Source organism: Podarcis muralis, chromosome 5, assembly GCF_964188315.1.
Source record: "Podarcis muralis chromosome 5, rPodMur119.hap1.1, whole genome shotgun sequence".
NCBI classification, from domain to species: Eukaryota; Metazoa; Chordata; class Lepidosauria; order Squamata; family Lacertidae; genus Podarcis; species Podarcis muralis.
The window spans coordinates 53,405,043-53,421,029 of NC_135659.1; the positions used below are offsets into that span (position 1 = coordinate 53,405,043).

General features: G+C 40.8%; 1 protein-coding gene across 1 annotated transcript; it reads right to left on the bottom strand.

Annotated features, from left to right (window-relative positions):
* Positions 1-1,166: 1,166 nt before the first annotated feature.
* On the bottom strand, positions 1,167-10,624 carry LOC114598349 (embryonic pepsinogen-like). The gene is made up of 9 exons (XM_077928085.1): positions 10,535-10,624; positions 9,305-9,467; positions 8,682-8,799; positions 8,014-8,132; positions 7,093-7,292; positions 5,696-5,809; positions 4,901-5,045; positions 3,461-3,559; positions 1,167-1,540 (listed from the first exon to the last, which is right to left on the bottom strand). The coding sequence occupies exons 1-9, from the start codon at positions 10,588-10,590 to the stop codon at positions 1,403-1,405; spliced, it is 1,152 nt and encodes a 383-aa protein (XP_077784211.1). The 5' UTR covers positions 10,591-10,624; the 3' UTR covers positions 1,167-1,402.
* Between the last annotated feature and the right edge of the window lie 5,363 nt (positions 10,625-15,987).

The window sequence follows — 15,987 nt, forward strand, 5'->3', positions numbered from 1 at the left end:
ACATATGTTTAAGATAAAAATTTAAGATTAACCATTTGTTTTAGAAGGCAATAGGGCGAAGAGGGCAAGAGGTGAGCTGGTAATTAATATTCCTTGTTGAGACACATGTAAGATATATTACTACTTATTTGTCATTTATAGATGTAACAATATATAGCTCTTTGTGCTCCATATAAGGACAGGAGGATGTGGGTGTATCTTTTAGGATTGGTTATAGCAGGCAGCCAATAGGAAATCCAACCAGGCTGATTGGACAGATGCAGCCCAAGGAGGAGCAAAGGGGGCTGGATTAAGGGAATATAAGTGCTGGCCATAATGGCAGGAGGCCAGGCCAGAGCTTGGTAACCATATACCACTGTGCCTCTCATTTATTTGTCTGACAAATAAATTATTATTTTAATTTCTCTATTGCTGCGTTGAATATTTCATTCCAGCTAAGCGTTAACCACAAGCAGGGTGCTACAGTTGTATTTCAATTAATCCAAATGGTTATACACTCACTTTTCAAACTGTTCTTGCCTGCCTAACAAGGTGGCTCTAAGGATAACTAAATTTGGAATCACCTGAAACTATCAGGGCAGCAAGGTGACACAGTTGTATCCTCTCCACCCAGTTTAGGGCAAAATGTGATGATCAGTTAGGAATAGGATGGTGAACCTGTGGTTCTTCGGGTGTTGCTGGACTGCAACTCACTTATGGGGGGGCACAGGTTCCCCATTCCTGAATTAGGAGCTCCTATATTTCTGGGCACTCCAATTCTGTGCATTGTTTTATTGCACAGTAATTTATATTTATAAGCTATAAAAAAGAAAAGAAATAACAACAAATAAAGTATATTGATGTGTTTTTTCTCTGTATAACTTACTCTGGAGTGATTCTGAGAGTGGGCCCTTGGCCCTTGCCTTTCCCCTCCCCTACTCTGCTTGCTGACCTCTGAAGCAGCACCCCAACTTCACTCCTAGGCACTGAGGTCCCTTTGGTCCCCCAATAAAATATTTGAGCTCCCCCACCATTTATGGTCATTGCCATTCAAATAGTGTGTGCACACTGCATCATGTGATTGATTATGCAGGGTGGGGCTTACCTGCCCCCCTATTTTATTCAAATAGGCACCCCTGACTCACATTAACTATAGGCTTTTACACAGAAATCGCTAACAAAAAAACTTAGCTTTAGGACAGTTTATTAATTTGAAATTCACTATTTTCAGATCATATATGGCATAACAGTGCTATCATTTGCAGGTTCTTTAAAGACATTAGATAGATATTACTTTTAAAAGTACATAGCTGGAGTCGCTGCTATTTGCTCAAATAAATAGCTATGAAGTTAAGATGCAATTTGAGTAAGTTGATTAGATGAGCAATTACAGCCCATGCTGTTGTTTAAAAGCACAGTTATTCTAGACTGCCTTTGCCAGTCCAACTTGGTTGTTCTCCCGGTCAAAAATACTGTAATATTCCCTGATGAACACATCTCCTAGGATCCAGAGGTTCCCAGCTGTGTTTTGAAAACCGCTAGTGCATTCTGCTTGCATTATCTAGAAGGGAAGAAAAGGACAGCCATCAGATAGTGGTTATTCTACATAAATACCCATCTAGGTAAAAAATGCTTAGGGTAACATTCCAACATTTAAAAAAGGAAGTTGCTGGATATTCTCTGAAAAAGTCTCAAAAGAAATGGAGAGAAATAACACAAATTCAACAACAAAAGAGACAATGGTGCACATTGTGTACTGACTCTATCAATAAATAATTTGATATCCTAATCAATTCAAATAAGCAAATTGTACAAGTATGGATAGTATTTAAAAGTTATAGGAAATCATGATTCTGACATTGCTTTTGTTCTGCTCTGTTGGAAACAATCATTGAATGGAAATGCAATCCTATCCTTGGAATTTGTATAGGGAAAAGGTCGTGCCAGTGTGGCGAATTTGCACTGCTGCACTGACATTAACCTTATTCCTGGTTGACATCACAACCACCACAAGGGGGTGGGGAGGGCATTTGATAGGGAGAAGAGCTTAGTTGGATGACAACAGAATGTGACAATATGCCTGCAAAAGAAGTTGTCTAAAGGGGGGGGGGGGATACTTCCATTGAAGTCATAGGAAGATAGGGAGCTGCCTTATACTGAGACAGACCATTGCTCCATCCAACTTATTATTGTATACACTGACTGGTAGCAATTCTTCAGGGTTTCGGAGATGCCACAAATGGAAGATGCCCCAAATTGAAACTGGGGCCTTTAGCATGCAATGTAGATGCTCCAGCCCTGAGCTACGGCCCTTCCCTGTGGAGTCAGTGGAGGGCCCAAGAAAAACGCATTGATTCCTGCATTGCAGAGGGTTGGACTAGATGATCCTTGGGGGTTGCTACCAGTTCTGTGATTCTATTATTCTATTAAGTGCTACTTGCTTCCTCCCACCTGCCTCTGCTACATCAAAGGATGGGATGCAAGCCAATGCAAGTGGCAACTACCAGGCACAGCACAATCATAGAATCAATCTGCCAGGCATCCTATATTGAAAACATATTGTATGCTAGGGTTCGTATTATGTTATGTTGCTGCTGTATCTAGGTTATTTTCTTTTTTCTCCTTTCAGATGGAGTGGGGAAATTGTTAGACTCCCAACTCCCATCAACCCCAGACAGCATGACTAATGGTCCGATATGTTGGGAGCTGGGGTCATACCTTATTGGGAGGGCCACAGGTTCCCTATCAATGCTTTAGGGCAATGCTTTGCCTTCAAGCCTTTGGTGTGGAAATGGAGGAGCTATTATACATGGAGCAGTCAGGGGCAGTGGGTGCAAAGGGGCCCTTTTTCTTGCATTGCGTTTCCAAGGTTAAACTTGATACATTGGGAAATAGGATAACGCGGGGAGTGAGATTTTGAAATTCTCTGGATTGTACAATATCTGATAAGAGGAAACAAGGGGAGGAAAACAGAGCATATTTCCACATTCAGCCATCTCTGCAACAGCAAAACAAATAACTTGTAGCATTTGAGCACTGTATTTATAGCTTGATCCCAGGAGGCTATTTTTGGTGGAAGGTGTAATGTGAGTCCTCCTGGGAATGATCGGGCACCCAGGTCTTCCACCTTAATGGGGCACCTTTCCCAGAATGGGAATCATCTGTGGTCAGAGATACAATATCAACAGTCACGAAACTATGTTGATGGAGAGTCTCTTGATCCTTGACAGGACAGAGTCATCTTCTGTATCTGGGTTGACCGGTTTTTTCGTGAGATACACAGGTATCAACCCAGCTCTTCTGATAGTGTCTGTATATCTAATAATATTTCTTCCCAAAGATTTCTTTCCTTTTTCTGGTTTGCAGCCCATTTGTTCATAAAGATTTTGCCCTGCTGATAAACCCCCAAACCCTTTTGAACTTGCACTCCTGATGAGTAAATACAATTCCCTAATTCAGTAAATATAAATCTGTTTTGTACCTGATTAGTATAGGCTGAAGGGGTGAGAGGATACTGGATTCCGTTGATTACGAAAACAACATTAGGCATATTGGGGAGGTTACCACAGTTGATTTTATACTGAAAAAGATAAGCAGGAGTGTTGAGTTATTCTGAAGGAAATGAACATGCAAACCTCAGGTTTGCTCAAGAAATGCAGTGGTTCCCCCCACCCACAAAGTCTGCCTCAGGAAACCACACCTTCCACTTTAAGTGAAATTCTGAAACTTCTGGACTTCACTCAGATAAGCATCTGGTATAACCCACAGGCCTGAGCGGAACATTGTGACATAAAAGCAAAGCAACTCACTGAAGACTACAAGTGAATCAACCTAAAACTTCTCATCTAATCTTCATACATAACAACCATGTGCCCCAACCAATTCAGATAATACAGCACTGCATTTTAAACTCTGGTCTGAGTCTAGATTCTTCATTCGGAAGGTGGAGCTATTTGCATGCTGAAGTAATGAATACCTATGTATGCTCTGTGCTGAAGAACACTGTTTGAGGGAAAGAACCCCTTTTCACAATTATCAGTCAGGATATTTTGAAGAGAGACAATAGTACAAATTAATGACAGTAAGGTCTCTCTCTCTCTCTCTGCGGGTAGTGTGGTCAGATCCAGAACTGGACAGGACTCTTGCACCTTTCATAGTTGTGTAAAAGAGCAAATGTCTTAGCCTGTCTTGCGAGCTTACACCTACTGAAAATCCCTCTTCTACACAACTATAAAAGGTGCAAGAGCCCTGTCCAATTCTGCATCTGGTCACCTTACATAAATTGCAAACCCTTCTCAGAACACACAACAGTCCAATAAACTCATGGGACATTCTCAGGTTACCCTTGTCATATGATAAAGGCAAGGTCACATGTGAAATTCCAGCCAGATAGAAGATTTCACAGATCATCCTCTCATTACATCAGGATCTAACAACAGAGGGCAATTTACCAAGAGTCAACAAGCCTTTTTGAATGAATGCCATCATTTCAGCTATCTTTGTGAATTCAGTATTAGGCCCACTGGAGCTGTTTCTTTCCCTGGATGTCACCCAGGCTCAGCCAAACCTCAGCTTGTTTCCTTTTCCTGCCATTGCCATTGTCTCTTCCTTCTGCATTCCCTATACATGCTCACAAGGGATGCTACCACTCCAGTCTTACACACCGTATTTCCTTATGCTTCTGCACATTTGTGTGCCTCTTGCAGTATCATGAAGAAACATGAAGCATGGGACTGAGATGCCAGCAGCTGTAGTCCTGGAGGAAACCGGGATCAAGTCTAATCCTAACCATCTTATGTTGCGCATATCTGAAACCCGAACAATGGCCCAGGATTTGAGTACTGAGTGTGGATGCTAGGGTGCTTTTGAGTATTTTTCAGCCACAAAGTGAAGAGAATTGGTGGGAGAGAGTAAATCTTACCTCGCCATACTGTGCTGCGGTAGCTCCAATGGCATTTTGGATTTTGCTAATTTCATATGCAGGACCAGCCACGAGGGACGTCCCCGTGTCAACAATTGCTTGACAGCCACCACTGCAGGCGACTGTCTGACCATTCACTAGAATGCTGAGAAATTGGAAATCATTAGATTTAGACATGGAACGTACAAAACTGCCATATATAGACCATTAGTCCATCTCACTGAGTAAACTCAAGCTGACTACCAGGGGCTCATCAGTGTTTCAGATAAGGCTTCCTCCTAGCCCTACTTGAAGTGATTGAGCCTGTAACCTTCTGCATGCAGAATAAAAATGCTCTGCAACTGAGCAATGGACCTTCCCCCAAACATGAACTTAAAACAACATGGATAGCAGGATGTCATAACTGCCTTAAGGTAGCTCTCCATTCTCATTAAGGAAACGTTCTCTCCTGTGTTAGCCGATATTACATCATTGGAAATTGTAGAAGGCAGTAAGACCACAGGCACTATAGCTTGCAAGCTGTTCTGGGCAGGGACCTGTCCTCTTATACTCTGTAAAAGTGCTGTTAATGAGGATTCTATATAACTAGATAATGATAATAACTAGTCAGTTCGACCTAACTGCCAACTAGCAAATACAAAGTAAACTGAACATTAGTATTCACATCTCATTGTCCTCTATCTCTTCCTTTCTTTTTGTATTTAATATTTTTAGGTAGTAGTAGTAGTAGTAGTAGCAGCAGTAATAATAGTAGTAGTAGCAGCAGCAGCAGCAGCAGCAGCAATTTATGCTTACCTGTCCACTGCAATCTGCCAATAACCTTGCTGAGTGACAGGAATCCAGTTAATAGGACCAGTAAAGTAAGAGTGATCAACTCCACCAAAAATGACCATGCTCCCACTTGTTTTTCTGAAACAAAAATATATGGTGTGCTGTTGGCAATCTATTCATTCAGAATAAGATAAACTGCACATTTAAAATGTGAATGTCACTTACTTCTGTACCTCTGTCCCAATTCCCATTGAGAGAGAGAGAGAGAGAGAGAGAGAGAGAGAGAGAGAGAGAGAGAGAGAGAGAGTAGGAAGGTGTATAATATCTCACAGTGAATAAGTATCTATTGGTGGTTAGTGAATTTCAAAAGGCAAATTCTGTTAATACATTTCTCCAGTCTTGTCAAGTACATCATAATATTGGCAACTCTGGTCTATATATTACAAACTGATTTCCCCTTCATCATCTCATAATGTCTTTCAGTTTCCTCCTCCTTAGTGTCACTGTTACCCTTGTAGTTCTCAGCCGGAAAGAGGACAAGAACTAGAATTGTCACCACCTGGAAGATTGCAGTCTTCCTTTCACAAGACTTCAGTCCTGTGCACACTAACTCATGAGTATCACTGTCTTCTAAGCTGACATATATAGATCTGGGCTGCATATTATACACATGGTGAGGGGGAAAGATTGACACTTTTTGTTGACTCCTCTACCTCAGAAATAGGTGAAATTATCTTTGCAATGATGCCCTCCAGTTATTCTGGATGGGGTAAGTTTGTGATTTGGAGCAAAGACTCCATAAGTGTTTTTATAGGGATATCAAGGTGGTTCAATTGAAATCAAAAGGGATATTAACTCTACTGATGAGATAGTAATTAATTAATTAATTAATTAATTAATTATCTATTCTACAATTTCACAAATTATAGAATAGTAAAAAAAATAGAAGCAGAAGTCTTGGCCTCTTCTCTCCCTGCTTAACTCTGTCTACCTACCTCTCTTCCACATTAACACTTAGCTTCCCTGAGCTTGGCCCCTCTCTTCATTGCAAAACTCTGCTCTCAAGGCACAACAAGCAAGAGGGTGCAGTTATGTCCTAGAAAACTGGATGGACCTTTCCTTCTTCATCAAATAGCATTGACAACAATAGATCATTCACCTCTGGAGGGGCTCGGCGCCCTGGCCAGTTGAGGGGGGCTTCCAGCCCCCTCTGCCAATCATTTTCTGGGGTCCCTGCCTTATACCAATGCAAGTACAGCACAGTGGCAGCCATCTTACTTAGAGTACAGGATTGGCCAGCCTGATTTACAACACAACAGCCAGAGCAATAGCCAAAAGACAAGCTGTGTCAGATCAGGCACATGATTCCTCCCAGCTATACAAAACAAATAATATTACCAAGAGATAAAAACACTATTTACCGGCTGAGATAAACAGAAAACAGGTTTTGCTGAACTAAGCCTTGTTCCACCATGTTATCAAAGACCGGAGTCGCACCATCAACAGCAATGTTTGGGTAGCCTAAGCCCAGGATCCCATCAAACTGAGAATAGACAAATATGATGCCTGGCTCACTGCTGCTCAAGCCAAATGGCTGATCTGAAACGGCAAGACCGGATACCTAGGAGAGAAACAGAGTAGACCTTTACTTTCATGTCAAGCTGTGATCTGCAGAGCAGGTTTTTACTACTGATGTATTAAGGCTTCAGTTCTATGCAAGCAAACTAAACCCAGTAGGGTTTATTTCTCTTTTTCTTTTAACCATAGAACAAGATTAATCTGTAAAAAGGTGCAGAGCAAGTAGTGGCTCTTTTAAACTTGCTTTTTTCTTGAAGACGAAACTTCTTTATATGACCAACTGTGTCTTGACATTTTGTACATGAATCAATAACATCTCCTATGTACCCCTCATACAGTGATCATCTGGGAGGCTTCCCTTTTGTCAGAGAATTTCCACAGGGCATGTGTCTTATATTCGTTCATCAATGTTTGCTTCTGTTTAACAGGCTTGCACCCTCTTTTTCAATTTGTTAATTCAGAAGGAAGTCCCATGTATTTCACAGAAATTTACTTTAGGATCCTATGACTTAAGGACTCCAGCTTTAATATTGCATGGCTCTGATTCTCTAAATGGCCATTAAAAATATACACTATTTGGATAATTTGGATAGTTTGTTCTGAATTACTTGATGTGCATCCATCTACACATCTTTAAAGGAAAGACTGCTTTCCAGTTCCAGGATTCAAGGAGACTGAATTGCACTGGTTCTTGAGATGCCTATAACATTGTCTTCGCAGTTTGTACTGTACTCATGTAATGCAACTGAACTGAGTTGAATTACCTTCACTGTATCATATCCCAAGTACCCTTGCATGCTTCCTGTCCCATACTGAATGGATATGGTCTGTCGAGTGCTTTGAAAAGTAGAAGACTGAGATGGGTTAAACCTCTGGTGCTTTTCTAAAAAGAAAAAGAAAACAGTGTTTAACTAATGTAAAAATGGCTTTTAATTATAGATATAAGACTACAGTATAAATTTGGTTGCTTGAAGAAAACTATTGGAACAATGTAAAGTGTAGGGCATTTGGAAAATATCTAGCAGAAAAACTCATATATTCAAAAAAGCATATTCTTTTTAGCATTTTCATTTTTGTACACATTACTAAAAATAATAGTGGACAAAAAAAATGGGAATTAAGTTTTGCAAAACCAAATCCACATGGTTTGGAGTAAAGTTTTACACAATTTTACTCAGAAGCATGCCCCATAATTGAATCTGAAGGAGCTTACTCCCAGGTAAGTGGGTATAGGATTGCAAGCCCACCTTCAATTCTACACATATTTATTTTGAAGTTGGCCTCACTGAGTTCAATCAACCCTACTCATAGATAAATAGAATTATGACCTGAGTCATGAATCCATTCCTTTACACAACTTCATAGGCCCTCCCAGCCCATTTTTAATATCAGAGTGACATGCTTGAAGACTTTTTTATAGTCAGTTACTTACGGCATGCTGGACTACTGCAATAGACAGAGGGTACCCAGAGATTGGATGATCCAGTGTCAAACACAACAGTGAACTTCTGTGGTGGGGTTCCAATGTAGATTGTTCCATAGTATTCAGTCTGTTAATTGATAAAACAAACACAATTTGCAAAACTTTCCTTTTTTTTAGGCTTTTGGACATTTTACTTCCTCGCAGATATGCAAGGTAATCACTATAAATCTGTGCTAAGTACATGCAACATACCGTGGTACCTCGGGTTACGAACGTAATTCGTTCCAGAGGTCCGTTTTTAACCCGAAACCGTTCTTAACCTGAGGTGCGCTTTCGCTAATGGGGCCTCCCGCTGCTGCCGTGCCGCCGACACGCAATTTCCGTTCTCATCCTGGGGCAAAGTTCACAACTCGAGGTACTACTTCCGGATTTGCGGAGTTTGTAACCTGAAGTGTTTATAACCCAAAGTGTTTGTAACCCAAAGCGTTTGTAACCTGAGGTACCACTGTATTATGTTGATCACCTCTGGGTGTCAGGAGAAATATGAAGTATCTCAGCTGAGCATCATGAAAACTTTGGGGAAATGTTGTTCAGCAGCACAGCAAATTGATAAGAGGAAAGCATCAACTCACATCCAAGGAGTTCAGAAGTGGTTCTTCAGCCACCAGGGCAGCCTTAGAAAAAGCTGGGTTGTATTTTGTACCAATGTCATAATGGTGTTTCTGAAGAAGATCTTCCAGCAGATTTTTCTTCTTGAGAGTGTCTCTTACTTTTGTCCCTCTCTGCAAGGGAATCCTGGAACATAAGAAACAAAATACTAGGTTTGGATTTTCTGTCTCCCTAAAATTTGCTTATTTTGCAACCTGTCTTTCCACTCCATAACTCCAAACATAATAATAGGTTTAATCTTACCACTACATCTAAACTCTCTTAACTATTAGATCTAAGCTACTCAAAAAAAAAAGGGGGGGGGGAGCACTTAGGAAATTGAACTGAAAGTTCGCACCCACTCAATGCAATCAAAGTCTTTTTTAGCATCAAGAAATAGTAACATAGCCTATAATCTTGCACACATTCATTCATGCATCTTTTCCATAGAATGGGTGGGATTTGAACAGCTTTTATGCAGGGGAAAGAAGCCTGTGGATCTCCAGAGGTTGTTGAGCTCCATGTCCCATCAGCCCCAACCAGCAAGGCAAATAGTCAGGGACGGTGGGGGTTCAAGTCCAGCAACATATGGAGCGCTAGGATCCCAGCTCCTGCTGTAATGCATGACAGGGATGATAATCTCCTTTATCTCTCAATTAATTTAAGGAAGATAGCTGAAAGAAAAACAACTGTAGGTGTGTAGGGTGTTTAATATTTGACTGACATAAAATGAATTCTTTGCAGCCCATTTTTTTAAGACTCCTTTTGTTTCAATTAGTGTCAGCAGCACTTTAAAGTGTGCTATTGGGCCCTCAATTGCTGAACAGTTTGACAATTCCACTTGCTCTTGTCACTTCGGACATGCTGTGGTGAGCTTCAGGTGCTGAGCATCATCCTGTTACTGCGCTACTGAAGGCAAGGGATAAAAAAAGCACACACACAAATGCCCCAAAATATTGTTCCATCTCAAATTAGACGTTAGTGATGCTTTCTTCAGTGAGTCTATGTGCTTCTACCCTTGTAACTGCAGCCAGAAGACCATTTTACATTTACTAATCTCCTCTCAACTGTGTGTATGTGTTTATATATGTGTCTATATCTGAAAAATTATATAAGATTTGAAGTTATAATTCACACTCCCTCTCCTCTTCATTAGTTAATCAGAAAGTATAGCTGTCAGAAGAGTAAATATCAGCAACAAAACGATAACTTACTTAACGAGACATTCGGCGAGAGCAACAATGGTGAAGAGAACTGCAAGGTACTTCATCCTGCTTGTTCAGTGGGGTCTGCTGTAGTTTTTCTGGTGCTTGTTAGGGGGAAACTCTGTTATTTTATAGCTGCTTGAGAAGTGCCCACCATCATCTAAATATCATATTTCATCACAGAAAGTCCAGCCCATACTTGGAAACAAGAAGTGAACAGTCACCTTGCTTTGTAAACACAATGAAAGAGGAAGTTATACATCCAGCATATCATAGTGTAAATATAAATATCAATGAAGTCAGTGAATGTGTTGCAATGTATTCTGGTTTCAGCTCCTGTCTGAAATTCTGGAGAACTGATGACAGTCAGCATAAGCTATGCTGAGCTAGAGGGACCAGTGGTCTCACTCTGTATTAAAGGTAATGGGACCCCTGACCATTAGGCCCAGTCGTGGCCGACTCTGGGGTTGTGGCGCTCATCTCACTTTATTGGCCAAGGTCATGTGGCTAGCATGACTAAGCCGCTTCTGGTGAACCAGAGCAGTGCACGGAAATGTCGTTTACTTTGCCGCCGGAGCGGTACCTATTTATCTACTTGCACTTTGACATGCTTTCAAACTGCTAAGTTGGCAGGAGCAGGGACCGAGCAATGGGAGCTTATGCCGTCGTGGGGATTTGAACCGCCGACCTTCTGATCGGCAAGTCCTAGGCTCTGTGGTTTAACCCACAGCGCCACCTGCATCCCTTGACTCTGTATTAAACAGCTTATTTTTATCATTTAAATTTGTATATCACCCTTCATTCAAATATCACAGTGCAATTCACAACATATAAATAGAAAATGACAACACAAAATATGTAATAAAGCAAAAGCAAAGCAAATCAAATCAAAAACCCTCCTCCCTGCAATGACCTGAACTTAAGTGTCATCGAGTATATGAAACATATCATGGTTGAGGACTGGAGCACATAATGTATGCTTTATGTGTGTTGCCCTTCTTGCATTTGGGTCGCCTGCCTTTTCCCTGTGGCAGAAGGCAAGGCGTGTTATGGTACACCCTACTGCGGAAAGTGTTGGGAGAGGTGTCAGAAGCAAAACCAGCTATGGCTACGCTCTTGAGTTCTTATTGAGCATTTTGCTCACATGACTTGCCCTGTTCTGCAGTCAACAAACAGAAAGACACCCCACAGCGGGGAAGGAAAGAGTTTTATCTAGCAGGCAAGGATGCAACAAAAAGATGGAAGCAAGATTGAAAGGAACCTTTCATAGAAGCAAGATGTCTGTAACACTATACCTGTTTTCGTTTTCCTGTTTCATTTTCTGCTCCATGGAGAGTGATCCATTAGTAAAATATTGCAGTAGAACCAGCACAAAGCCTCTACTGAAGGAGCCCTTTACAACTCTGTTTATGCTCTGGAGAGTCCACTAGAAATCAGAATGATCTCTTGCACTTTCCCAGACAGTTGTGGGGATACTGTTCCAGCAAAGGAGATGCTGATTCAGCAGGAGGACTGGAGTCCTCCTGGGCAGGTGATTAAGATACAGGCAGAATTGTTAGTGGATCAGTGGTACACAATGAGATTCATTTGGACCGTCTGATCAAAATCTCAGTAATTTTGCATATTGTTATGGCATGCTGTTTATTCTTTGGAGGATAAAGAGCTATGGAGATCTGAACTTCATTGTCAGGACTTATACATTTAACTTTCAGGTTAATAAAGAGCCACAACAAAGGCAGGAGCCTATTATTTTCCAGTCAAAACCATGCATGCCATTAATTTTAGCCGTTCTGCCCTTACCAATCAAGCTAGACTTCTGGCTTCCCAATCTTCCATGACCTCCAGGCCCCCGATGCTTGAAAAAGCTGCATCCTTGGGAATAACTTCAATTTAAATCAAGACGATTTACTTCAACTAAATATGTTTACGACAGGGGTGTAACAGAAATACATGACATATATATTGTCTCAATGAGCAGCCACAGGCTACTTTCCAATGTTGTTAAGTACTGCCAAGGACAAGGAATGCCTAGAAATATTCTTCTCCCCCCAAACCTTGATTCCAGTCTTCATCAAGCCTCCAGGTGCCAAATTTCCTCCTACACCCAGGCTCAAAATTCCTGTTCTGATTTTTCACTAAGATTCCCCTATAATCTACTAGCGATAAATAAATGCAGGCCTGCTCCAGTTTACATGAACTCGATCAATGTTTTATATTTTCAGGGGAAACTATAGTTTTGGTGCAGGTAGGTTTTATGAAAATTCTGTTGATTGCATTTCTTTTTACTTAGCTGCTAGATTAACCATGAGAAAGGTTTTATCTGGAGATTCTGGGGATCTGTATGGTCAGTAAAAATAGCTTTTGCTATGAAAAGATAGAAAAATGAAAGGATTTAGTAGAACTGACTCTGGGACAAAAAACACAAGAAAATGTGGTGCCATCATTTCTTGCAGGTGTATTCCACAACAAATTATTGACACAACAACAGTGCATTAGTGGTGGTTTTATTCTATTTATATATGTGTGTGTGTATACGATTTCAGAATACGCACTGCTTGCAAATGAAGCACTGTGGCACTCCAGAATTTTTTTCACGTGCAGACATCATTAAAATCAGGACCACATGTGACCACCTCAACAGCACATGAGCACAAATCATCATAAATTTCAAAAGAAGAGGAAAAAAATGGGGGGGGGGATGCCAGGAAGGACCTGAAATTGCACAAAAAGAAATGAATCAATCTTATTTTGGGAGTTGTCATTTCCTTAAGGGTGATGGGTTACTGGGTTCATCGGAAGACGTTGTGGAAAAATAAGCAGTGAAAACAAAACAGGAAAAAGGTGCAATTTCCTCCACACAGTGAAATTTGTACCTTCCAACTTCTCCTGTGACAGCAGCAAATTTACAGGGGCAAAATGGAAGGGGGGGTAGAGGCAGCCAGCCATTTAGGAACAGAGAAAGCTACCTTATACATATCCAAGCTATTAGTCCACCTACATTATATCAGCCAATGTTCTCATGCCCTTGATGGGTATATCTACAGGCATCATATATCCAAAGAGCAAATTTACCACTCTTATCTAAGGTCCTCAACACATATATTTGAGCACAATCACTTTGATTTCTTATTAATAATGAATGTACGTATTTAACACTGCTGTTGGACTAAGCACTCTAATGGAAATTTGATAAGGTGATCAAAATGGAATGAGATAAGCTTCTCAATACCTTTGCAGGTGCATGTTAGCTAAAAGGTAAATGACCCCTGAACGCTTAAGTCCAGTGAAAGGCGACTATGGGGTTGCAGCACTTATCTCGCTTTTCAGGCTGAGGGAGCCAGTGTTTGTTTGGAGACAGCTTTCCGGATCATGTGGCCAGCATGACTAAACCGCTTCTGGTGTGACAGAACACTGTTTACCTTCCCGCCGCAGTAGTACCTATTTATCTACTTGCACTGGTAGGTTGGTAGAAGCTGGGACAGAGCAACGGGAGCTCACCCTGTCATGGGGATTCAAACTGCCGACCTTCCGATCAGCAAGCCCAAGAGGCTCAGTGGTTTAGACCACAGTGCTACCCGTGTCCCTAGATGTGTGTTAGGGTATATCTGAACCAATTCTTTCTCATGGATTTGCACCTAATCTGAATATCTTGTGATGAACTTCTGCACAACATCCTGAATTCTGCTCTACTTCCAAGGTGTTAAAGTCCAAACCTGATGGGTAAATGTCTTTCAAGTGTGTGCTATTCAATTGTCTCAAACACAAGGGTTAAGAAGACTCTTGAAAATTTTAAGTCAATTGGCAGTGCAAGAAAAACTAAAAATTCTGAAAGGACAAAAGTCACTCTGTACCTCTGAGAAAGTAGCTTGTTTTGCCTTTAGAGCAGCAATTTTAAGGAGGAAAAATTGTAGAGATAATTTACATTCTTCAACAGAGCAAACTCTTACCTGACAGATTGCCTGATTTTAATAATTATTTTAACTGTATAAGGTATGTGATTCTGTTTTATGTATTTTGCTTTTTGTAATGTCTTCTGCTATGCAAATAAATATTTGTATTAATTCATTCAAGTGTATGCAAATATATAGACCTGTCTCCTGCCAACCTTTATTCCTCCATTGCTCCTCCAATATCTGAATGTTCCTGTTGTTTAAGAGTAACATAAAATAAGCATTTCAACCTATTCATCTGTCCTCCAACAACATTCACCTCATACAGGTTGTTTCTTACTGACATTTTGTGTGCCATGATGTGGCTCCAACTAATTCTGTATACTAGTCAGATGGAAGTTCTCCAAGAGCACCTGTTTGCACTCCAGAAACACTATTGATAGGAATGACCTGTTTTAATGCAAAATATGTGGTACTGCTTCTCATTTCTCAAATATTCTATTCAATTCCATCTTCTGGTGCAATAATATCACATCTTCAGAGCATGCAAGACTTCAATGTTGATAGGAAAATGAGGTCCCTTCTCTTGTTAGCACATTCATTGCAGTGTGGAATGTGGTTACAGGAGTTCCAGTGACTAGGGTTAGATATTGCATGTGACCCCTGCACAACTCTGCCAGTTTTGCTTGCCATTTTGTAACTGCATTTTGTGACAAATATTGTATGATTGAGTCTTCTTTTTAAAATGTTGTGTGAATGAACACAGTGATTCTAATCTATCTTAATTTCTGGATAAAAAAGTGCATAGTTTATGAAATTCGCTATCACAAGATGTGCTCAGGGCCACCAGTTTAGAGGACTTCTTGGAGGATAGAGTGACTGGCTATCAATGGCAACTAGTCTTGATGACTACACATTACCTGCAGTTATCGGGGTTATGATGCTCATCTCTGTGATACAGCCTCCTAAAAAATTCTATCACATGCTTATGGTTGACATCATTACTCTGATGAATATCAGTAACGGGACCACGCACAAGACAGTGTTACTGTTTGTGATTCACATAGGCATCTGGTTTGTCATTGTGAAAAACAGGATGCTGGACTAAAAATAGGCCTTTGGTCTGATTCAGCAGGGCTGCTCTGACGTTCTTAACACCAGAAGGGTATTTCGTCCCGCACAGCTGTGCCCCACAGCTGGACAGATTGTTTAAATCTCAGCAGCTTTTAGGGATTGCGATCTGATGTTTGGTGAATACTTACTTTTCATTGCCAGTGCCCTCACAGAACGGCAGAACAAGAACTATGGGTGATATCCATATCCCTTGTCCCATCAGTACAAGGATTTCTGTCCATGCAATGGGATTATCCTCCCTCTTCTCGCACTTTTAGTCTTCAACTTGGTACAAGAGACTGTTGCATTTGGACTAAACAAACATTTGGCCTGATCCAACAGGGTTCCCTATTCTCTTGTTCTATTTCCTCAATTCAAATTTATTGCCTATTTCCCTTATTAGATTTGTGCATGGCTTGTCATGATGCAACAGGGCATTTGAATTTGACACTGAAGTAC